The sequence below is a fragment of the Balearica regulorum genome, chromosome 1 (genome assembly GCF_011004875.1).
Source record: "Balearica regulorum gibbericeps isolate bBalReg1 chromosome 1, bBalReg1.pri, whole genome shotgun sequence".
Classification (NCBI taxonomy): domain Eukaryota; kingdom Metazoa; phylum Chordata; class Aves; order Gruiformes; family Gruidae; genus Balearica; species Balearica regulorum.
Window position 1 is genome coordinate 59,511,260 of NC_046184.1, and position 24,685 is coordinate 59,535,944.

At 39.9% G+C, this 24,685-nt stretch overlaps 1 protein-coding gene across 2 annotated transcripts in view; it reads left to right on the forward strand.

The window, feature by feature from the left end:
• LARGE1 (LARGE xylosyl- and glucuronyltransferase 1) overlaps nucleotides 1-24,685 on the forward strand; it is a 286,954-nt gene that overhangs the window by 170,396 nt on the left and 91,873 nt on the right. For both annotated transcript variants that reach the window (XR_012835612.1, XM_075753793.1), the window contains exon 7: nucleotides 6,631-6,802. Coding sequence is in view for 1 of the 2 variants with exons in the window: in XM_075753793.1 (XP_075609908.1) it covers nucleotides 6,631-6,802 (172 nt within the window). In the remaining variant the exon portion in view is untranslated. The remainder of the gene's footprint in view (nucleotides 1-6,630; nucleotides 6,803-24,685) is intronic.

Genomic DNA, 24,685 nt, shown 5'->3' on the forward strand with positions numbered 1-24,685 from the left:
CTTAATTCACATTTCTCTTTATTTCCATCAGTATATTCTAGATGCCAGATATTTTTTATAGGAAAACCTGACATGAAAGCTCAAGGGAGGCAGAATTATCTACAGTCTGCCTTTTCAACTTCCCCCAGCCTTTTCTGTTTTCTGACTCCTTATATTTGCTGCTGGCTGTTTCCTCACCACAGTGAATCTGCAGCCATTAAGTCTGGGTGGCGGTGGGATTTGGTTCTATTTCATCCCATTTGTTAGCCCACCTCTGAGAAGGGTGCATGCAAGTGGCACCTTCTGGCTCCAGGCTTGCTGTTTCTCAGCCTGGTGCATCAACCCAGCCAGTTTGACCTTCAGGCTCCTGCAAGATACTGGCCTTAGTGGTGCTTTTGTGAAGTCAGCTGAGCAGAAAGGGTGTCTTTTATTTGGAGCGGGAATGGGAATATTATGTCATAGCTGAGGATTGTTTTGATTGATTTTTTTTTTTTCCCAAGCATATCTAGGAAGATGCAGTGAATGTAGTGAGAAAATCAATACAGTATTGAAGGTTGCATTTTTCCAGTGTAAAGTGTTTAAGGACATGCTGCCAGGGAAAACACTTCATCAGCCAAACTCTCCTCATCTTACCGCACTGAACAGGAAGTACTTTTTGTAGCTCTGGGGTCGTACGGCGCTATATATTCTGTGGGACAGTGAGGAATTCTGTTAAGAAAACGGAAAAAAATACTATTTAACACACAAGAGGGTCTGATGATAGGAACTTCATGAAGAAGTTCAACAAAGAGAAGTACAAAGTCTTGCACCTGCGAGCTACCCCATGCACCAGTACATGCTGAGGGCCACCACCTGCAAACCAGCTTGGCAGAAAAGGACCTGGGGATCCCAGTGAACGCCAGGTTGAACATGAGCCAGCAATGTGTCCTTGTGACAAAGAAGGCTAATGGTGTCCTTGGCTGCATTCAACAAAGTATTGCCAGGAGGTTGAGGGAAGCGATCCTTCCCCTCTACTCAGCGTGGACGAGGGCACACCTGGAGTGCTGGGTCTGGTTCTGGGCTCCTCAGTGCAAGAAGACATGGACAGAGGCCCCTTCCAACCTCAATCATTCTGTGATTCTGTGATGCTGTATGGACTGCAAACTATTCATCAGGAAAAGTCAGGATAGATTTTCTTCTGGTAGGGAGGTAATCGCATCTGTTTAACTGGGGAAAGGCTGCATTTAGAGGGAAATGCAGTCTCAGGTTTATGTACTTGGCTACCTAAAACTCTTGAGTGCTTTGTTTAATGGTGCTATTATATACCCACTCCCCATCCAAGAAGCATGTGGCAAGCCAGGTTGTTAGGTTTTCTGTCAACCTCCAGTACTTCAGGGAAGATGGTAAGTAATGAGAGAAACATGTACAGTCCTACAGAATCTTAGTTTGGCTTTCCTCTGCTTCTATGCTTGCTACTGTTTTTATGCTCCAGTCTGTGTATATATAAACCAGCACTAGGGTGAGACAGCAAATACATTATCTCTTTTCTTGTGCTTCACCTTACTGCTCTGTTTATCATAATTTTAGTAATGTAGCAAAGAGAAGGGTGAGTGCAGCAAAATCACATTTGCAAACAAAGTATCTTAGCCTGTAAGACTGATGACCTTTAAGAGCATGAGGTTTAAATAGAAATATAGTAATAATTGAATTTAATTAATTGGGCTTTTAGCAAATACAGAACTGTATCTCATCCTGGCATGTAACTTCAAAATGCATTTTTATCCTCACAAACCAGAGCATTTGCTCTCTTCTTTTCCATGCTCATGACTGGCACCCATCCCTGCACCCTACTTCCCACAAGCATCTTTCTAAGAGCTCTTTTATTTGTCTTTATCCCAATGAGGATCAGGTGGCAGCTGCTAATGGATGCAGAGTAAGACACATGAGAAAAAAGAATCCTAACTTTATGTGTACAGTGGTGGGTTCTGAATTAGCCATAACTACTCAGGGAAGTAGGTTTGCTGTTCTGGTAGTTCTGTGAAAACAAATGTGACCCAAATTAAATTGGTAGATAGCTGGGTCCAAACAAACAGGAGTTATAAATAAGCTGTGGCACTCTGCTGCAGGATGTTGTGGTTGCTAAAAACTTACAGGACTTCAAAAATCAACAAAATTCACAGATGAAAAATCGATAAAAAACTGTTAATGAAAAAAAATACCAACTCTAGCTCCAAAATTTGGTGCAAATTGCCAGAGGATGGGAGTATATAGGGGGCAATATCGCTGTAGAATTTCCCTATGTTTATATTCTTCAGTAGGCAACTGCCACCATCCACTATCAGATGCCAGCTGCTGAGCTCAATGGACTTTTGATCTAACATGATACAGGCACCCTTAAGTTGTTTGTCCTTTCCTGTTGGTCACTGTTCCCGCTGTCATTCTGTTCAGGTTCGTAGTCTTTTCCAAATTTGCTGTCTGCTAAGTCTGCAAGACCCAGTCTCCATCCCTTTCAAAGAGCCTCGAGATACCTGCCCATGTACAGATTTCACTTACAGCTACAGAACAATCAGTATTCACCTGGGAAGGGTGGGCAAATTTCCCCATCACTTGTTAGTGGGGGAAAAAATAGCATACTTAGGGGAAAGAAAATCACTATAATTCCCTAAAAAAGTACAGTATAAGAGTCAAAGTCTGGCTGAATATATTTTTGATGACTTGGTAGAAGAGTTGTGCTCTTTGATCTCAATGTGTGAGCAACCAGACTCAAATGTTTTTAAGAATAAAAATTCCTAAATACTTGGGAATGTATTCACTATACAGTTCATTCACAGAGAAGGAGTCACCGTTTTCCCTTCCATCCCTCATAGAAACAGGGAAGCTTGATTTTAAGCTGCATGTCTATATTAGACCTCTTTCCTTAAAAATGGCACTTCTGCTATCTCGAATGAACATTTATACAGGGATAGCAACTGTGAGAAGGCTGAGTTAGGCTGTGTACAGTCACTGTGGTTCAGCCAGCTTTTCCCAGAGATGGTCAGAGCATGGTCAGGGAAGATAACTTACTGGTAAAGTGTCACTGGACATGGAGACCATTGCTCCTGCCTCTCTAGCATTTACTAGTGATCAATTGTGTACAGCATGCAGACTTCTGGGCACATAATTTCTATATTCATAGCCATAAGCACCGAATAATTTAGATAATTTAGTGTATTTTCAGTCTTTCAATTACAGAAAGAATAAAGCTGGTTCTGATGAAAGATCTTAAGTGAGAAGATGTTATTTCACTTAGCTTACTTAAAAGAATCACTGTCAGCACCAGCTAAATGCCTTTCTTTTCTCTCATGAATAAAAATCCAGATCTTGAGAGCTAGAGATCCGAGGTGTGCTGTTTCTGCCGAACTGAGAATTATACAAATGGCAAAGTATGTCACACTATTTTGTTTCACTTTCTTCTTTTACTAACTGTTTTTTTCTGTTCCTGCCATATCTTCTAGGAATATTTGTTCTCTGAAGGCAACTCTGATCTAGCTTGTAAAGTAAATGATTCCCAAACATTCAATATATGGGCCATTTTAACTATGCTAGACTTAAAAAAAAAAGTATTAAGACTTACAGAAGTAGGCAGTATTTAGATAAATGAAATGGCTAAATGTTACCAACTATATCAAAGTGGACAGCTTGGAGGTTGCAGAATTTTGCAAGAGTTTGTCCTTAGGTCACCTTAATTATCTCAAACTGGCACTTCTTAACTACTAAGCACCTATTCAACCATAGTGTTCTTATATTTCTTTTAGTAAGACTATATGTAATACCCAGAGAGACCAAATCTTATAGCATAAGGAGTTTTCTTTGGCATGAATTTGGAACAGTTACATTATTCATGAATAGCAAAGCCATGAAGAAATTATGCTGGGGACTAATTAGGACCCCTGTTTATGTTTTAGTCAACTCTGCATCAGAGGAGAGAAAACTTCGGATATGTTGAAGCGATTAACAGTTTAAGCTTCAACATATGTTCCAATCAAACATGTGTTAGCCAGCTGTGATGGACCATTTGGAATAGGGACTGCTCCCTTCCTTTTTAAAAGCAATCCTTTCAGACATCAGGCTTCAGGATGGCAGGTTTTTTGGCTTCTGTGTGCCAGATTGGAAGGAGCTGCCAGGCAAGGATCTCCTCCCTGCAGTGACACATGGCAGTGCTGGTAGATATTGGGAATCCCGAGAGCAAAAGAGAATAATGTCTCCTTGGAGGTGACTTACTTTTCCAGTCACCTTTTACCTTCCCTGCTTGTCTCAGGCTATTCATTCAACATCTGAAGCCCTGCCTTATTAGGCTTATTTGCATGAGCATATTAGGAGTTATTCTGGAGTGATATTGGATTTGGACTAATAAAGTGAAGGACTTGCCACCCAAAATTAATAACATAGGGATGGGTAATAATAAAAGCAAGCTCAAGTCTGTAAAATTACTTTAACTCTTTTACCATGTCAGTATGACTAGAGAGCTGATCTCCATGGCTAGTCTAGCACAAGGACATCACGTGGCAGATTCAGAATGATATGCAGAGTTTGCAGAAGCAGGGTAAATACTGCTTTGCTGACACCTTGATGTGATGGTCCCTACCTAGGGCCATGATGTGGGAGAGCTAGGACCACAAATAGCGAGAGTTTTGAGGGTGTGGATTTGAAATTCTCTCTGTTACACACATAGGAGACATTTCTGGGGACAGCTGAGGTTCATTTTTATGTATTTAGAGACTTAATATTGGCATGTATCTGGGAGACAGAAACTAGATTTCTCTGCTAAGCACCATACAAATTACAGAGAGAGCAAGCAAAAAAGAATGAAATAAGAATGATGGCTTTTTAGACTCATAAATTAAACCACGCCGTGTGTTACTTCTCTAATTTCTTTCATAGTGGTTTATACCAGAGTCCTAGCAATCCCTGCTCGTGTTACTTCTGGCATTCTACAGTGCAAATCCTATAGAGAGCGCAAGTAAATAATGCACAGACATGTGTAGGTGACAATGCCAGCCAGATTGTGTATGCAAGTGATTATGTATGAATTATGTGCGCTGACAAAGCAACACACAAATGGATTGCTGGGATGAGGTGCCTTTCAAAAAGCAAACAAAACTTTGCACTTCAGTTTGCACTTTCTGTTTTGGGGTTGTTTTAAGATAACCTGCTTTTCCTGACTCTCCCCTTAAAATTTTGCCATTCTCCTTAAAGGCTTGTTCTACTACCCTCAGTCTTTTTTAATAAACTTAGCAGTGGGGGAAAGCTCTGCCCTGGGCCAGGAACCCTGAGAATAAAGAAGAAAGTTGTGTGCTGTTTTAAAGGCAAAAGAGCAGGTCAGCTTACATCAGCAGAGGCCTTGTTACTTTATATTCAGAAAGAAATGTGCTCTAAGCAGCTATTATTAGCCTTTCTTCAACCACTCTTCCAACTTCCACATAAAGTTTAGGAATCCATTCTCTTATGGGAAGGTTTTCTTGAAGGATTTTGGAGGAAATGAGCTCTTCTGTGAAAAAGCTGTTTCACATAATAAACTTTACAATGCCAGTGAATAGATATGAGACAGTTAAACAACAGAATAAATCTTCTCAGTTTTATGAAGGCACTTAGTTTCTGCCTACTTTCTCCGAAGTATAAAATGCCAGGACAAATCCTGAAATCTGTCTCACTCAGGTCCCCTATAGACAAAATACTAATTGAAGTTAATGGGAGCATGACTCAGGCAAAAACTTAAAATCTGGGAATTGTAGTGCATGCCCTTTAAAACATTAAATGAGGAGTTTCAGACAGGGCAATAGGAACTTTTCAAAAACTTCTGTATCCCACTTTCAGCAGTGACACTTGATATTTGAAAACCTGAGTCTTACAGAAATCAAATTAAATGTAGCTCGTGGAGCATCCTAGTGCAAATAGCACAATTAAATATTAGTCTCCCAACTTACTTTCAAAGCTGTAGAAATTTTTTGTTTAGCCCTTACTAAAGAAAGGTAAAATGTTTGGGTTTGCCTCCTCAATATATAACAAACAAAAAATATGGCTGAAAATGTTGTCCCACTTTCTCTACTGTTGAGCCTATCTGTGTGATGTCAGTAGTTACAAGTTAAGGATGTAAGGCTTAAGGAAAATTTGAGTTTGTAAGAAACAAATTTTTTGCAATTTTCTGGCCACTGTTCCAAATGAGTGGCCTGTTGAAATTCTGACCTCCAAATCTGCAAGAAATAAAAGGAAAAAAATAATGTTTGTTACTTCTACTTCAGAGTCAGAAAATTCTGCATATGGCAAACACAAAGTTTTTGTTTCGTTTGAAAATGAAAGCAGTGTACAATACACCTGAACTTTTGGATTTAGAATATATTTGAATTTTATCGGGATGCATGGATGTCTCAGAATGGATTGTACCAGGTTGGAAAGGCTCAACTAATTTGAATTATATTGTGTAAAGCAGTTGCCTCAAAGAACTTTTTTTTCCCAAACTTTCAGAAACTTTAGCGTATTTCAGAGCTTCTGAAGTTAATTTAAAAGCAGGATTTTAGATGACTATTTCCACCTCAGAGATCTTCCACTGTTGCAAGAAACTAGTGTCAGAAAGAGTTTCTCTCTCTAATGAAGATTATTTTTCCTTCCTCTTTCCTACTTCTCATTTCCTGTCAGTCGGAAGTGTCTTGGATCCCCAACAAACACTACTCTGGGATTTACGGGCTGATGAAGTTGGTTCTGACTAAGACTCTACCTTCCAATCTTGAGCGAGTCATTGTCCTCGACACAGACATAACATTTGCCACTGACATTGCTGAGCTATGGGCCGTCTTTCACAAGTTCAAAGGTATTCTAATGATTTTTTTACTGTCTTTATTTGAGAGGGAGGGAGAATGGTAAAGCTAACAGTACAGCGGGGTTAAAAGGGCTATCTGAGATTTGTTAAATGTTTTCATTCTTTCGATTTTTGGTGTTTGATATAATTGTTTTATTTGTGAGCTCTTTGCTCAACGATGTTCCTTACAGAATGATTGATAACACTGATTATCTATGTAGTTAGTTTTATTAGTCTAATTATTTGAGACAGATGAGAGCTTGGCAATACAGTAGATGATAAAGAATTATGAAGATGCTGTAGTGATGTACCATTCAAGTACCTGTTGGTATTCAATACTTGGAGGAACTTGTTTTATTTTACTTTTTATTAATAAAGCCTAATTATTACTTTCAATATAACAACTTCTCCATGTTACCACTGAAAATGAATGAAGTTAGGATCATACTTGGACCAGGGAAGAGGATGAAGGGGGCAGAGTTATACATGTGAATAGAAATGAGTTACTTTTGCTCCTCTTAATGAGTTGATAAAGGATTTGAAGTATCCACCTAGAGTAGTTTTCTCTATCTATCCCCATTTCCCACAGCTCCTTGAAAATTTCCTTGATAGTTTGACCAAGAAAGGAGACTTTCAGAGTAACTGTGCAAGGAGATGCTCACAAGAAAGCTCTCCACTACCCTGTCACAAACCAGAGCACTCTCCTGGCTAACACACTGCTAAAACCATTTAACTCTCCCAGGCTCCAGTGTTGCCAGCTTTTTCAGTCAGAGATGTGCCCTGTTGTTCTCCTCTTGCCCTCAGAATATGTATTGGAGTGCTGGTAAGTGCAGAGGCATTCCAGTGTCCTGGTTCGAAGGTTTACAGCCCCGTAAAAGTGTCACCTTGATGCATATCATCAGCTCTCTTAAAATCACCTCAAGCAAAGTCAGCCTAAGCAAATGGGACTATTTATTTACAGAAGCCAAAATAAACTACTCTGTTAGAAAGGTGACAAGAAGAAAGAGCACATTTACTCCACTTATCCCATGCTGAAATCCACAAGGCCTCTTTGCCTTTCCCAGTACCCAGCTAACGGGCAGGAGCTATTATCTTCAGCTCGACGGTCAAGGACTGGGTGCGAGTACTTGCTTCTTGGTGCACTTGTTTCCTCCCTTCTCTGGATACATTGATGTCCCTTCAGCAGGCCAGAAGCAATCACCTTCTCACTTAACTATTCACAAACGTGCTTTGTTAAGGAATATAAAATTTTACCTCCTCTTCAGGTTTTGTTCAGACCTCTTCACCAAGCCTTTCCCTACACTGAACCTTGAGTTTCATAGAAACGTATACCTTGTAATTATAATTTACATAAATGTATGCATAGGGAGTAATGCTGTGCTATTGTACTGTCTCACTGTGTGCTACTTTCCTATTAATAGTAATATTTTATTGAATATGGTGTATTAGCATGATGTAGCAGGTAAAGAAATGTGTATAAACTGAACTCAGGCATTGTCAAAGACAGCAAAATCTGAACTGAGACGAGGGGGATCATCTCCTTGCTTGTATTTTCTGCCATAGTTTCAGTGAAGGTCCCTTGCTTTTTACTGGGGAAAGAAACCAAGTATAAAGACTGCTCGTAAAGAAAGGTATACGAAGCGGAGGCAGGCCTAAGATGATTGAAAAAAATACAGACAGAAAATATGGAAGCATGGAGAAGGATAATTACTAGAAGTAAAAAAAATGGGTGTAAGTCAGTCTCCATAGAACTAGGCAAGTTTGTTCAGCTGATTAGAGCTGTGAAAAGCTCAAACTTACACATGGAGACAGAATTCCTGTGCTACTGCCAGCCCTCATAACATACGTATCACAGCTCCCAAATGTATGATTTTGTAAGTTGTCCGGTCTGTCTTTTTAATTTCAGCTGACCACCTGCTTCTTCACAATTTTTTAATCCCGGCAATAAATTGGTCAGTGTCTACATCTGCTCATCTCCCAGATGGTCATACACAAAGAAAGAATTAATGGCACAATCCCATAGCCCCGGGAGTTGAGCAGGGTAGGAAAGGACTTTGGAAGACACGTATGCCCAAAATAATGATCCTAAGTGCTGGGGAGGAGAGAGAAATGAAAGTTTCTGAGCACAAGCTTGTTTTCCAGCCTGTATCATAGGGTGTAATCTCATTAGGCAAAGACTCACTGGAAATGGCTGATCCTGGAAAGCAAGAGCAAGTAAGTTGGAAAGATACTGTTGCTCTTTTACTGCTTTGTAAAATATTGCTTTAAATCATATGATGATTCTCAATTTGTCCTCAGTGTCTTTTTCTTTCTCCTGCCAGCATTACAAAAGATTCAAAGGATGTCTCATGTCATTAGCCCCAAATAGTCCTCTAAAGGATCTGTTTTAAACTAATGTTTTAATCCCCTCCTTGTTTCTCCCTCAGAAGTCCCAAGTAAGTTTATGAAGATTTCTTTGGGACAATCATCTAGTGCGTTTGTTGAACTATTACTTAAACAGAAGAAAAATAAAACTCCTATGAAGGGAAGCTCTACTCTCCAAAGAAACCTGACACTATACCCAACCACAGGCACTCCTTCTAGAAATGTTCAAACATCCAGTTGTTGGCTGGAAGTAGCCATTATAAACCTGCTTCCACCAGGATGTTGTTAGAGCAAACAGAAGAACTTGTCACATCAGTGCAGGAAAGGCAAGATCTTCCTTCTGCGGGTTGCTGCAGAATAACCAATAAGACAGTCCAGCACAGCCCCTTCCAAATTACAGCCACATAGATAAAGAGAGAGAAAGTCCTAGAGTCTGTGATTCTTTCTGTGCCCAGGAAGACTTTTCTTCCCAACAAAAGTAGTGGCAAAGAGAGACCAGCAGCTCAGATTCCTTTTTGCTAGGACATTATGCTTGGAAGAAACTCAGATTCAGGATTGTCTTGCAATTTAACCAGGTCCAATTTGTTGTGTTGAAAGGCCCACAGTATGTTTCAAATGGCACCTGCAATACCCCGTATCCTTGTTCTGCAAAGGTTCTTCTTCCAGTCGTCTTAAGAGTTGCTGAAAAGATCAGACCCTTACATAGTAACTTAATATTTTAGGTAGTAAAGCTATTATTACATTCACTCTGTAGATGGAAAAAAGGGAGTAGGATTCCTTTGTAAATTATTGCTCTTCTGCCCTTTTCTGATAAGCTCTTTGCATACACCCTTACAATAAATGACTGTTCTGTAACTGAGTGCACAAATTAGGGCTGTGCATACGTGGTTTTATTTGAAAATCTCTTCTTTGAATTGGCAACCTTAGGCTTTGGGAGAAGCTCACAACTCTCTTTGGTAGCCTGAAACAGTGTCTCAAGTAATGTAACATTTAAAAATTTCTCTTAGCAGTTACTGGGGGTTGTATAATTATTATTCCTTTTATATGCAAGCTTCAATTTCTATGCATAAATATGTCTTTGGGAACCAGTAACTTAAATTTCAAGAGCCAGATCCAGCTTTTCAGCTGGGATTTGGACATTTGTGCTTTAGCCTCATTCTCTCTTGCTCTCCCCAAGATAAGCAGTCTGTTTCCCTAGGACAGATATATATATATATCTACCTCCAAAATATTGACTTCAGAGGTGTGAGTCTGCAGCCAGTCTGGTGTAGATAACCTGTCATGCATGTTTTCTGTGACTTAGTTGACACTGATTATATTTTCTATTCATCTTTCACTGGATTTTGACAGTTCTAAACTTGAGAAAGCATCTAGCCTAAGGGCAGAAGAGTGAGACTGTAGATCATATGCGTTCTTAGATGAAGTGCTACAAAGTGTTTCAGACAGCAAGGATTAGTGTAACCAATATGCTTTTATTGCGGAAATTGTGTGAATTCTTCTGGGAAAAGAACCAGTCCAAAGCTGTGCTCTCTGCCATCAATCTTAAAGTTCTTTTGAAGGCCACATCAGCTAATTGTTTTATTTTTCTTGCTCACACATACTCTTGGTATTGAAATGTGGGTTCTTTTTTCCAAACTTCTGATTTTACTTTAACTGTATGTTAAATATGGATTCTCGGGAGCATGCATTGGAAATGGTAATGATTTATTTGGGACCTGACTATAACAGTCATTATAATTACTTGTGTTACAGGTTGGAGTTCCAGTCAGGATCTCAGCCTCTTTGTGCTGGGTGTTTTACCATCTTTGTGCTTTACCTAGTGTCAGGTGACAATTCTCGTGTCTGCCTGGTTCCTTTAGGTCATTGCTATGTATGAGTCACAGCGGACACCCACAAATGAGACCTGAATAATCCCTGTAGAGATCAGTCTTGAGGCCCCCTCTATAAAGTTGAATGCAACATACATCTAAGGGAATTATGGTACACATAGTAACTCAGAGGCTATATTGAACAGTGACACCCTACTACTACATGTTAGTCTAACAATCCAGCTAGCTGATACGGTGAATATTTTAAGTAGTTTTAAGCAATAGGGACTGAATAGTACCTAACTAGTGTATTTCAAATAACTCTATCTCTAGATTAAGTCATCCAGAGAATATAAACTACAATTAGTGTTCATCTGTGCAAATAAGTCTTTTCTGGAAAGCTGATGAAGGCGTTAAGGCAGAATCACCTATCATCTCCATTAACCAAGCATCCAAGGAGAAATGGCACGCATGATAGGAAGACTGAGATTCCCATATTCATACTTTGCATGAATAAAAACATGCTATAGAAGCTGTTTGCTTTGTGTCAGGAGCTCAAACAATGATAAAAATCCATACTGACATCATAAATACCAGAAAAGGTCAACAGCAATTTTGGTGCAGGATCAAGTGCCCACAGCTGAAGAGGCATTGGCACATAGTCAATCCCAAACTTAAAATTTGCAAACACTCAGTATGTGGGTGCTTTGGCATATTGCTCTGTAGAATGCCTGAGGTAACAATTTAGGTTCATACTATTTTTGCAGCTTCTTCGGGAAAAAGAGCAAACAAAAAAAAAAATCACAACCATCACAAAATTCAACATCTTGTGTAGGTGGTTTGGTAATGATATTCCTACAAGAACTATTATGCATGAGGTTGTAATATCAAATGCATGCATAACTGTTCATTTGTGTGTGAATTTAGTGTGCCAGAAAGTGAGATGCTGATGGCACCGGTGAGAGTCAGGCAGAGTCAGCAGGTGCTGTATAAATTTGCCTGAATTTGGCTCTATCAGTGAAGCCCCTTTTTAATAAACTATACCTGTCATAGACCTAGGCTCTACTTCTGCAAAGATTGTACTTTTTATAGGTATGCTATTCTTGTGATGATGTAAAATATTCAGTTGTTGCCAAGATTAAAATTTAAAATTCATTGTCATCTATGGCTGAAGCCAGGATTTGAGCCACCAAATTGATTCTGGGCAGGTTCTGTAGTTCAGTCTGTCAGTTTACACTCAGTAAATCATTAAAGCTTCCACGGATCATTTTGAGACAGGATCTCTGCAGGCTGACACACTGTTTGTGTTAAAGCCTGCAGAGATCTTTCTGTTCCTTCTGGTCAGTACAATAGGTTTTCTCTTCTTACTAATCAAGAGGAAGGCATTAGCAACGTGCACCTTACCATGTGTAAAAATCTATGGTATGAGTCAGTCTTTTTGTGAAGGAAACAGGATCACATTGTAGCAGAGTACGTTAATAAAATTGTCAGGCAGCTATTAAAATAGCTTAAAATTATCTGAATTTTTATAGGTGTCTAAAAAGGCCGAATGGCACTTGTCTTTGCTCATAAAAGGAACATCTGTTAGTTTCTGAAAGACTTGTGTAAGTGTTTAATGGTTAGACTACAGTACATAGCTCATTCTAGGGTTATTTCGCAAATGAAATACATTTTTTCTTTGAAAAGGTCCCTGTGGAGACTCTATCTGCTTAAGATTTTCTATTCCTGATTGTTATATCGCAGTGTTTTCTTCTTTTATGCTGCAGAAGCTTTGAAGCTTCATTGATAAAGAATCCTATTTGTTAGCTATAGCTGATAGAAATGTTGGGGTGTGTCTTGCTCCCCTGTCTCATGATGCTGTTATTATCATCTGTGTGTGAAACTGCAGGAGTGAGCACTGATTTATCTTGGTGAAGAGCCAAAGAAAGTGAGGATTTAGGATATTCGGAAAAAAAGACAAGTTTCTAACTGTGATTGGAGGTTAATTTTGCTGATTTTAATTAGGAGGGGATCAAGCCAAAAAGATGGGACTTACTGATTCTGTGGGTCAAGGGAAAAAACAATTTTGTCTGTCTGCACTTGTTGGATAGGCTCACTGGTTGGAGGTTCTTTCTTTTTTTCCTTCTTTTTTTTTCTTTTTTTTTCTTTTTTTTTCTTTTTTTTTTTTCTTTTTCTAATTGCAGTTAGCTTTGCTATGGTATTCTTTTATTGAGGAGGCAGTATGTAAGAAAGTTGACCTCAGTAAATGAGCTCCAGGGGAGAGAGTTTATTATATGGATCAGCATGTGCACATTCTAGTTTATGGGTTTTAATGTGACAAGGGACATAATCAGAAAATTCTGATTATGAATTGCTGCCAAAATAGAATGGCTGCAGATTCTGAAACATCTGTAGTTCTTTTTTAGCTGAATGGTTCTTTGTCTGTTTCTGCCACCAGGCAGAAATATTTAGAGGTGAAAGGCCAACAGTGCATAGAACTTGGGTATAACTCATGGTGGGGGAAATTCTAAAAGAAAGTAAAATAAAAGATTTGGGTCGTTTATTTTTCTATTTTAATTTCCAAGGGATACCATTTGGTCATGTTTTCAAGCTTTTTCCCATGGGACTAGGAATGTTTTAATTCAAAATGAAAATGGATATTTTGTCGTCTTTTGATTCCACAACTGGAGTTTTCAGAATAAAACCCCCTCACATACTACAAGATTTGTAACAAAATCTTGTTGGCAACACTGAAATTTTGAGGACTTTTTTCTACCTTCTCAACATCAATCTAGTGCTTTTCCTGCATTATTTTTCTCCAGTCTTTGTTAACCTGCCACTCATTCTACAGCTGTCTTTTTGGCTTAGATGCTATGATGTATCAAACACCCAAACTAAACATGGTATGACTCACACAGTGTTAAAGCAAAAAACAGTTTCTGTCTCCTCTGAACTCTTTCTTCAGGATTTAAAGAGACTTTAATTCTATTAATCTCAAGTACTCCAACCGTGGAGAATGGACGTAGAGCTTTTTGAATTGCCTTGCAAATATTTATTGAGAGAAATCTGGGCAGAGTGCGGCATCAGAGGAGCAAAGTGCATATCCCCGTCTCCCTTGACTAGCAGAAGCTGTGACTTTCCAAAAGCTAGAAAATCCAGAGGGTACACACTGAGAAAAGGAGCATTTCGGCTTTGCGCGTTTGTTCTTGGCAGAGAAAAAGTACATTTCTGGGAACGGGGTGCCAGTAGGCTGTGCTGAAATGAAAACCTATGAGAACAGAGAGTGGGAACAAACTGAGGAGGAAAATAATAATACCCTGCCCATCCCAACTAAAAAGGGGAAATCAGTCAGGAGTTGCTGTCCACTGAGAAATGTTCTGGGTTGATCATTTTCTCCTGCAATCTGTTCACCTTCTTGTGCAATTATAGACATGCTCCCCCTCAGATACATTTAGTACCCCTGCCCTGTCAACTCACAACTTGTTTCATTATAATTTTTTTAGAGGGCTATTAAAAAAACCCAAAACCCAAACATTTGCCAGTCTTCTTGGATGGAGCACACAAATCAAGGCCATGTACTAATCCCTCTCGCCAGTCACTCTGCATTCCCTAGGTGACAGTAAAGCAGAGCAAGTGCATGAGCAGGCAGCGAATATGAAGGGAGTGGCAACCTGTCCATCATTCCAATTAATAATGTGTAATGATGATTCACCTCTGCATGTGTGAAAAAGCCAAGCAGATGAGACACTTGGGTCATTCACCTAACAAATGAAGTTTACTCTAAGGTTTGATAGTTATATTACTAGGACTAAAGAAAGAATGATATTTAATAGATAGGTTTCCGTGCCTAAGGCCCTTATTCTAATCACATGCAATCTATCAAGTACATATGCTTTTCACAGTTCTCTGTGACATGCATTGTAATAACTTGATATTCTGTTTTCTCCCTCTCTGAACCAGGCATATTCTCTTAGCCTACCTTGTTCTGCATTCGCAATCCATATTTTTAAGGACCTAAGGCTCCATTTCCAATTACAAAGCTCTCATCCGAGGTTTCACCTTTTTGGTTTCATGCTGCAAATTATATCTGTAATACTCTCCTTGGCAGCCCGTGGATTTGCATAGGGTAAAGTGGCATAGGGAATATCTGTCTCACAGGCTCAAGCTGGAAGGTAGAACGTATTGCCCAGAGGTCAAGGGTATGATTGTCCCATCAGCAGGATGAGTGCATGGTATTGCTCTCTGCACAACCAGGGAAGAGGGGAAAGAGTGTACAAAATTAAACCAATTTATTATATAACTGCACTAAGGCTGTGTACAAATGGACCATGAGCAAAAACTGGGGGCAGTTGTGTGAACTAAGTTAGATATGTAAATGAAACCAATAATGAGTCCCATTTTGTGGAAATAGTAGAAACCTCACAGGTTTCCTTTTTCCAAGCAATCTTGAGAATCAGGGATGTTTAAATCCCTTGTTTTGACCCTCAAGCTAAAAGACAGAATTAGCTATGTCTGCAATGGCCCACTTCTTCCCTCTGCATCTCCCAAGTGTCTTTATTTTACTTAAATCTCAAGCTTGCTCTACTCCATGTTCTTTGCAGTAATCTCTAGCTTGTATTCTGCATGAGCCAAGCAGTTCAATTAAATGAAGGAGCTTTTCTCCCTCTGACTCTTTCCTCAAGGTAAATCCTTTCTGTGTTTTGAGACATTGCCAACAACAAAAAGGTTTTTGTCCTAGCCCTTTCAGATACATACCAAAAGGTGATTGACAAATATACAGTAAAACTCAGGGACCAAGTGTGTCCGCAACTGTTCTGTATTTTTATTTTATTTCCTGCATTTAGTCGCAGAGGAATTCATAGTTCGGGCTTAAGTGTCAAGCATGGTGATCTGTAACACCCTCCATTGCACAAGGGCTGGTTCTGAAAATAATTTGGACCTGAAGTGCAAAATTCATAGCTGCAGTAAATGGTGTGCAAGTTGATGTCAGTAAGAGATGCACGTTTGACATTTTCTGGTGAAGATCCAGGCCGATTTATGTTTCCATTGCACTGCCTGAATACTTACAAGTGTCTCAGGACCTAAGTTGATGCTATTCCTGCCTGGGTGTAAGATGAGCCCTGTGGCAGCTGCTTCTGGTCCTCGTGGTTCTGGGATTCATTCTGGAGCTGGGACCGAACATGTCAGCAGACCAGCTTCTGACAGCCATTAACTACTGGCACAACTAAGTGAAAACCTGAAGCTACTTATGTCTGCATTTGGGCATGTGGTGGGTTTTTCTATCTGCTTAGGGACTGAGGGGGGAGCTGTCAAGTAAGTGCTATTCTGACATACCAAGAGAATTTGTCTGATGGGAGCAGAGGTGGAGGTGTATAGCAAAGAAGGTTCTAGCATTCAGTGGTGCTGTTGACAAATAGGCCAGACCGTGAACCATCCCAGGGCTGAGGACCTAGCACATCCTTACTGCTTCTGTTGCCCTTCTGAGACACGTAACTTTGAGCAGGACCGAAGCCCTACAGAGAAGTGAGCCATTGTACTTTTTCTCATGCAAAATTGTCCTTGGCTGACTCAATGCTACCACTTTTCTGTCATCAACACAAAATGTCTGCCAGTTTATGCTCACAGCAACTTACTGTAATGCACATCACCTCTCAAACTGGCTTAGGATCTGCTGAACTTCATTAATTCATGTCATTACCATGTCTTCCTGCACATGTTATGTTTAATAGACGGTAATAATATTTCCTTCCTGCATGTTTCAGGATACGATTATCACAGGTGCCAAGTGGCATTCTGTAGGGGTGTCTACAGGCTTTTTGCCAACCTGCTTCAGAGTCATATTGGCACCAATTTTTACAGTATTTGGAGATTCAGGCACTTTCCCATACTACTAAGAAATTATGATCTGAATATTGTTACACTGGTGTCCTAAAATCCTGAGAGAGCAAATCTCGGCTGGCATAAACTAGCTTTATAAAACATTGGAGTGAACAGGATGATGCTGACTTACTTCAGTAAAGAAGTGTAGCTCCTCTATTCCCTGATTTACATAAACATTCCTGCTTTGAACTTACAGCTTCTTTTATAGGCTAACTAAAAAAAGAAATGAATAGTTGGAGGAGCAATCTTTAAATATGCTCTCCTTTCAACTCTAGACCCCTGGTATGGGTCACAAGTTAAAAGAGTTGAGTGACCTCAGCCAGGTCTGACGTGCATGCAGGCTGAAGTGCAGGAGCAGGGCAGCAGAGGGACGCACTGCTGGGGTACGAGTTTTGAGGTAGAATTAGAAAAGGATGTTTGCACACTGCCAAGTTCCTTTTTCATGATCATATAATTCTTTCAAACGTAGCAATAGGAAGTGAACATAACTGGTAGGTAAATGAGAAAACAGTGTGGAGATGGAAAGTGGGAGTGAATATAGAGGATACTGAGCAAGAAAGAATGAATAGGAGAAGGGAGAAGTGGCAACACATCCCAAATTAGTCAAGATTATTTATCGTGAAACCTATCAGAGATTAGCTAAAAACATCATATATCACAGTAAATTTCTGTGAAGCTATATAGAAGGAAGCGTATGTGTTTAGAATTTTTCTGCATTTTCTTGGCAGCAGCATCTGACTATAAGAAAAAACTTGCAAAGAAATAATGAAGTACACAGTAGCATTAAGGAACTAACCCAGCATTTAATTCAGTGTAATTTTGGCCTTTCCCTCGCACGAGGTACGTAGTGCCGCTATCATCCCCACTTGGCTGCAGTCAGCAATCAGTCCTACTGTCATTGTTATCACTTTTTTAGTTGTTTTGCTGTATGGTGCAAGAGCTCTGCTTGTGGACCAGCGCTTCTAGTCCTTGTTTCTAAGAGAGAGTGGTAAGAAGGCTCTCTACACCCATGGCCTTGAAGCCAAGTGGTTTTCTTCCTCTTCCTAAAGAGTTTTGATCACTCTTAACACCCAATCTAGTCTTTGTGTGGGGTAGGGGGGCTGAGAATGATTTGTAAAATTGAGAAGCGCAGTGATGAAGCTCCATTTTTGTGATTTTTTTTTTTTTTGGGCTTTGGTTTTATGCTATTGCTTTTAAAGGTTTAGTTGCCATAACAACCCAAAGCAGTCCTGTATTACCATAGAAACATGCTGTTGTGGGTGACAGTTTTTATGAGAATCTTTTTTTTCTTCTTTCCATGTAGTATCTTTAACACTGGCCTTTTTGCAGGTACATCACAATACACTACAGAGGTTCCATAAAGTGTCAGAATGACATAATAAACAACAAAAATGAAGCATATACTTAAATCCAGGAAGAAAATGTGGGGTCATGGTTGGCTGAGAACAGAGAAAGAGTAAAAGTAATTTCCTGTTGCTTAACTTGGAGGTCATAAGTATTGAGCTTAGAGCAGGGCTGGCTAATCAGTCCACATGAGTACATACTTAAACAAAAACACAGCAAAACAGGACTTAGGGTTTAGATTATGTACCAGGGAGTTAGTATAAAAACAACTTGTCATGATAGTTCTAGTTATCAAAAGACGGGACTACTTTAATGTTCTCTGCATGGGGCTGCTCCTTGAGACTATTCAGCAGCTGAAGTGAGAACTGCCGAATGAGGCAGCCCTCTTACAAAGCACCGCTTCATGCTGAGCCGGTTCTGGCTGCATACTGATAGCCTGCGAGCTTCAGGGTGTTGGCTGTGACCTGGCAAGCCCTAAATTGTTCGGGATCTGTCTATATTGAGGACTTTCCCTCTCCCTGTGTGATATCTTTAACAGCTGTGCTCTGCAAAGTCTCTTGGGTTCTTAAAGAATGGTAATAGAGCTTTTCCTTCCACAAATCTGTATCTCCATCTACTCGTAACTTGGCTCTCCTAGAGCAGTGGACCGGTGGAGCATATAAGCTCTCCTAACTTCTGATAGATTACTGTGCATCTTTACTATCAAACTTCAAATTGAAGTTATGGACCAGTTGCAGACCATTTACTCTGTCCCAGCAAACTAGTGTAGTGCAGAGTACACTGTTACAGGTTCATAATTTTATGACAAGTCACACAACTTATTTGGAAAGGGGATAGGCAAGCATAGCCACGCAGTTGTGGAGATTGTTATTGATCAGAATTTTTATGGGGAGGCATAGGTCTATCAGTTTCCTGTAATCAGTTGCATCAATGATGAAAAAACTATTCATTCCTGATATGCATGTTTGAAAGAACATAAAAGCCTCCAGCTAGGATCTTGCAAGAGTCTGCCTTGCCGAGGTCAAGCAGGCAGCAGGGAGTGCCATGAAGTTCAGAGGTGCTTTATGGTTACTTACCCCTCTGAGAGCCTAGACAAGTCTGCTATTCCTTCCTCTCATTTGACCCTCAATTCTCCAGGCTCCCTTCTGGATTTCTCAGCCCTACCTGGGAGTGATGATTAGTGGGAAACAGGATTTCCTGCTTTCTGAATGCCTCCCTCTAACCTGTTCAGAGATATGACATCCTAGGGTGCTCCTTATCCTTCATTTTTATGGTATTGGAAATCCCCTCCATGATCTCAAAGTTTCCAGATGAGACCTGTTCCATCTAATCAGGATTTGTTGGACATGATTCCCTCCTTGCTCTTCTACAACTCCTTTCTCTAGTCAAGAAGTTTCAAATGAATGTCAAAGGTTATAGTTAAATGTAGTTAATACTTGCTTCTCCTTTTCCTTTACGTCCTGATGACATGTTGACTTCTACTCCATGAAAAAAAATTGTAGCCAAACTTCAGAGGGACTTTTATATCACCTTGAAATTAGTTCCTGTTTCAATTAAATTACTGAAGACTGACCACCAGGCAATGTGATTTTTACTCATTAATCTTACTAACTAAATACATTCAGTACAAATCCATTCTCTGAACAGTCGTTCCACCTCTAATACAGAACAGGCTATCACAGCCTCGTATTTTTGCCAGTCTTGCTGTAAACTGTGGTTCATAGTTGGATTTTATGGCTGGATTAGAAAATCTTAATTTTCTCAAGAGCTGGATTATGCGCAGATGCTCAAACTTGCCATCTTTTCCACTTTTTTAATAATTAGAAAACTCACTGTTGAGTAGGACATATGTGTGTATGGATTCTTAAAGAGCAACAATATCAAACCAAATAACAGACATACCCTAAGCTTTTTTAAATCGCTTCTACCTTACACAGTACTAACGCTAAGGCAGCTGTTACCCCTTATATGAGCATCGTTTTTAAAGGAGTCCTCTATATCAACAAATAATCCTTCCTTCAGTTTCATGACTGATTTTTTTTCCCCCTGTCTTACTTGACTGAGATTGGTGTATAAGGTGAGCTCAGATACAGAAGCGAGATTGCAGTCCTGGGGAGCATGTCAAGGATGGCTCTAGATCTGGAATACGTACCTGTGCAGAGAGACAATTTGTGAAGATTTCTTTTTAAAGTGAAGCAAAGGTAGAGAAGAGCTGCAGGTTGCAATACACTGTTTGCCAGCCTTGTAACAAAAGAGAAGTTATCCTAACCCACTGTGTTCCCCTGGGAGTCTCAGTATATTGGCAATACAGCGCATACAATCAGCATTAGCCTGACCTAGCCTGTGCAGCCAGTACCTTTTAAGCGTGGGCAGCAAACACTACACTTGAATATCAGTGTGTTTCAGTGACGATAGTTCTTCATGTACTTCAGGTCTGTTTTGTCATTGCAGATGTGACACCAATATTTAAGCTGCCTCTTTTTTCACCTTTCTTATGGTTTACAACCCTTTCCCTATCTTTCCATCGCCATGTGTTTTCTGTAGAGCATTGAAAACATTGTCAGCCTATACCTGAGGTCCATCTGCAGTTCCTTGCTGGAACACACTCTCTCTGAACTGGCAAGGCACACTTCACCACATATCCCAGGTCTGTACTTAACCTTTCCCTAGAAGGCACAAAATTATAAGGTGCAGAGACTTATTGATGAAGGTCATTGTTTAATGATAGAATAAATAAAAACCTAGAGATCTTGGTATTGGATCAAAACGTCATATACACCTAGCACTAAGGTAATCTGATATAAATTCACTGATTCGTTTCTGTTCTAAATTATTAATGGATTAACTATTCTAAGAAACTTTACCATAGATAAGATACCATCTGTCTTTCCATTGCAAGCTTAAAGTCAGCATAAACTCCAAATCATGTGTTCCGGCTAATGCAATAGAAATGTCATTCTGTGCCCACATTTGATTATGTATCATCAGATTTGCTCTGCTGGGTGACTCAGTCATGAACAGATCCTGTATGCTAATGAACATAGAGCCTTCACTGGAGCGAAGCTTGGACTAACTTTGTTGAAATATATTGCTCTAGGGTACCTTGCTATGTAGCTCTGACTTTCACGTTGAAGGCAGATGGGAATGCTAATTTCTTGGGATGAAGCTTGGAAGGCAGAATCTAAAGTAGAAGAAATTTGATTGTAGTGATCCCAAGCTATGATTAGTCTTAATTTATCCCTTGGTAGAAGAGGAAGATGTTTAATCATTTCTCTAACAATATGTAAGGTCTCCAGGTTGTCAAAATTAAGAACTAAAGATTGGGTTAGAAATCTCTGGAAAGTGTGTTGAGACCTGGAGAGCACCTTTCATTATTTTCATCCCCTTGTGACCAGTGCTTGAAAAAGCAATGATAAACTCTGAAGGAAGTTGCAACTAGAGTTCAAAGCAGAGACAGGAGAGCTGTGATTTAAGGCTGAGAGCTTTGGGGGAATAAAAAGAAGTCATGCTTACATGTCCACCTCTTCAAAAATGCACTGAGGGTATGCTTCTTAAGACATCCAAAATAGCTAGTACTTTTTATTCTACTCTCCAAAGACTGCCTCTGCCTGGCCTAGCTGTCAGGCAAAACATGAGCTTATTCCTAGGAGCTTTGTAGCTCTGATGCCTTGTTCATAGTGGGTCCATTGTCAAAGGGCAAAGAGGAGGCAAACTCTTCCAGATGAATCAGGATAAAGTACTACCACAACTGTATTATTAGCCCAAAAGCTTGAAGCACCTTTACCAATACCCATTTCCTGCCTTGCGAGTGGAATTAGGATCTCTCAGCAATATATTGAAAGCAATTGAATATCATCCAGCGATTGCCATGAGTGAAGTTGTAAGTAATTAGTACTAATGATACTTATGAGGGAAAACAGGTGTGTTTGAATCACGCTTTTCCCTTATAGACTTAGAATATACACAAAATGAAACGAGTTATTTAATTATATGTTAGGGTTGTTGCAGGGTTTCTTTATGTATTTCTAATGCTGTTGGTGATAAAATATGTTGAGATAGCAGAATGTTGTAACCATTTCCCCTGAGATCTCACCAAAAGTTTTAATGTAATTGTGTAGAATTAATGTACTAAAAAATACCATTTTTCCCCACCAGGGGATCTTGCAAGAATGTGGTGCGTTTTTCACTAAAACCCCAGTGTTACTAATGGAGATCTTAAGGGAGACATTTATGAGATTAGGCCAAGATCCTTGTCTCATTTACCGTAGACTGAATGCAGAGTAACAACTCCATTACTTTCATTTAAGTTATCCTTGGATTTATATTGGTGAAAATGAGATGAGAATCCAGCTTTTAATTAGAAAACAGCAGATACGTGAGATGTACTGTGGGGGTTTTTTCCCTAAGGCAACAGACTTCAGTGAGCAGCAGAGGTCTCCCAGAAGTAATCTTACCATCTATGCTCAACATAAAACCAGGAAAACAGTTGATCCAGGTATGTTTTTTTCTGAAAAATAAAACCCGTGAAACTCTGTTAAAGTTCAAGAAAAAAATTAAAGAACCAAACGTAGATAAATTTAGTGATCATGAAAGAGAAGCTGTCATAGCTTTAATTTCGCTCCAGATAGCGTGGGATCTATCTGCATATGCCTGAGCTCTAGTTTAAGGATCTCCTTTATTTATTCTGTACACTATAGCCCATGTTATAGTGGTACAGCCCTGTTCCTGAAATGCCATTGTGGTATCAACAACTGTTGATTATTACTTGCCAGACTGATGTGATTCCTTGTGAATCACAAGATCAAGCAACAGAGTGGCAAGAGAAAGAGCTAGATTTGTCTGTCTGTACGGCGCTGTTATGAGGGGGTTTTAGATATCCAGCACCATATAAGTGCTCTGCCGTGCCCGTCTACTGTCAGCACTGACCAGAGCTTTTTCTCTCCACGTCACTTAAAGTTCAAGCAAGACTCAGCATTAGAGGAAGGAGAATCAACTCAAGCAAAGGCTCAGTGCCAGGGAGCCTCACAAGTGAGATAAGAACCAAGCAGTTCCTGTCTTCTCAGTTCCTGTGAATAGCACAACAGATCATAGTTCTCCCTGTTTATTTTCTAATATATTGCTTTCCACCAGTTTCCATACCATTCGCTATTTCTCTCTGTTTTGCTTTCTATTCCTCAAGCTTATTAACTTGTGCTTTTTCCAGGATGATTTTTTTTTTCTTAATTCCCCACCCTTGCTGTTACCCCTCTAGGTCTCTCTGTAATATTTCTGGTCTGGTGGTGTGTGTAATAGCTCTCAATTTAATGACACCTACACTGGTAATCAGAGTGCTTTTTACCCCACTTTCAGTATTGTTAACGTTCAGTTGGGCAGCCTCAGCTGAAGAGCCTGGTGTATCACAGGTCAGGATTTATGGACCTGACCAGAGCTCCAAATAAAAAGCATGTATGGCATCAGCACGCAGTTTTTGTGGCTGTGAAATAACTGCAGGATTTTGGTTTTATTTTATATGCCATTTCTCCCTTCCCTCTCTTTTTATTTTAACTTTTAATCCTCTCCTTAAAATTTCGCCAAGTCATGGGTTATTATTTTCAGTGCCATTCAGCCATTCCATTATGAATGCTTCTGCTTTTATGCTTAGCGTCACTGGAAAGGATGTGTCTCTGACCCACCTCCACTGCTCACTAAGTCAACTGCCTTTGAAGTACATGTAATAAACTTTCTCTGATGGTAAAAGGAAAAGCCTCATTAGTTCCAGCCCATATTTGGGAGGCACCTCTAATCCACACTCATTCTGCTTCTTCCTTTTTAATCTTTAATTATTGATACACCTTACCTGACTCATGCAGTCTTATAGTGGTGAGATTTTTCCTGCAATTTCCCAGCCTCCCTTAACGTTTTCACTCCCTCACTCAAAGCCTGGGTCTCATTTACATGAAAGTCTGTGAAATGTCTGGCAAAAGACCATAGCAATGAAATCCATGTGCAGTAGGTTGTTATGGCTGAGCAGGGCAGGAATCTCTCTGTCCCTCCAGTAGAACCTGCAGAAAGAGAAAGGTGACATAGCTCCAGAGATGGGCAGCTGCTAGAAGGGAGATATTGCATCCATGTAACACTGGCAGGTCTCCTGAAGAGGCCATACTGCAGCAAAACCCAAATAAAAACAAAATGTCCAAGAGAGGGTAGCTCTGATGCTCTCACCTGTTTTTCCTTTGGGTACTCTCCCATCTAAAGTGTATAGCGTGACTTGGACCCCTTTGTATACCAGCCTTCTTTAATCTCATCTGCATATTCAAGTATCTCACCTTGCTCACACTGGGAAGTTACTTAAAGTCTGGTCATCAGTACTTGATGTTACCTGTCTGTAGTCTGAATAAGGTGAACTGCAACCTGCATTTGCTTGAAACCAAAGAGTTGTCTCACACAATGACAGTCTAGCTTTGCATAGTGCAGTGCTTCGCATAGGTACAGCAGCACTGCTGGCTGGAATTTGGGCAAATCCATACAGCATGCAATTACT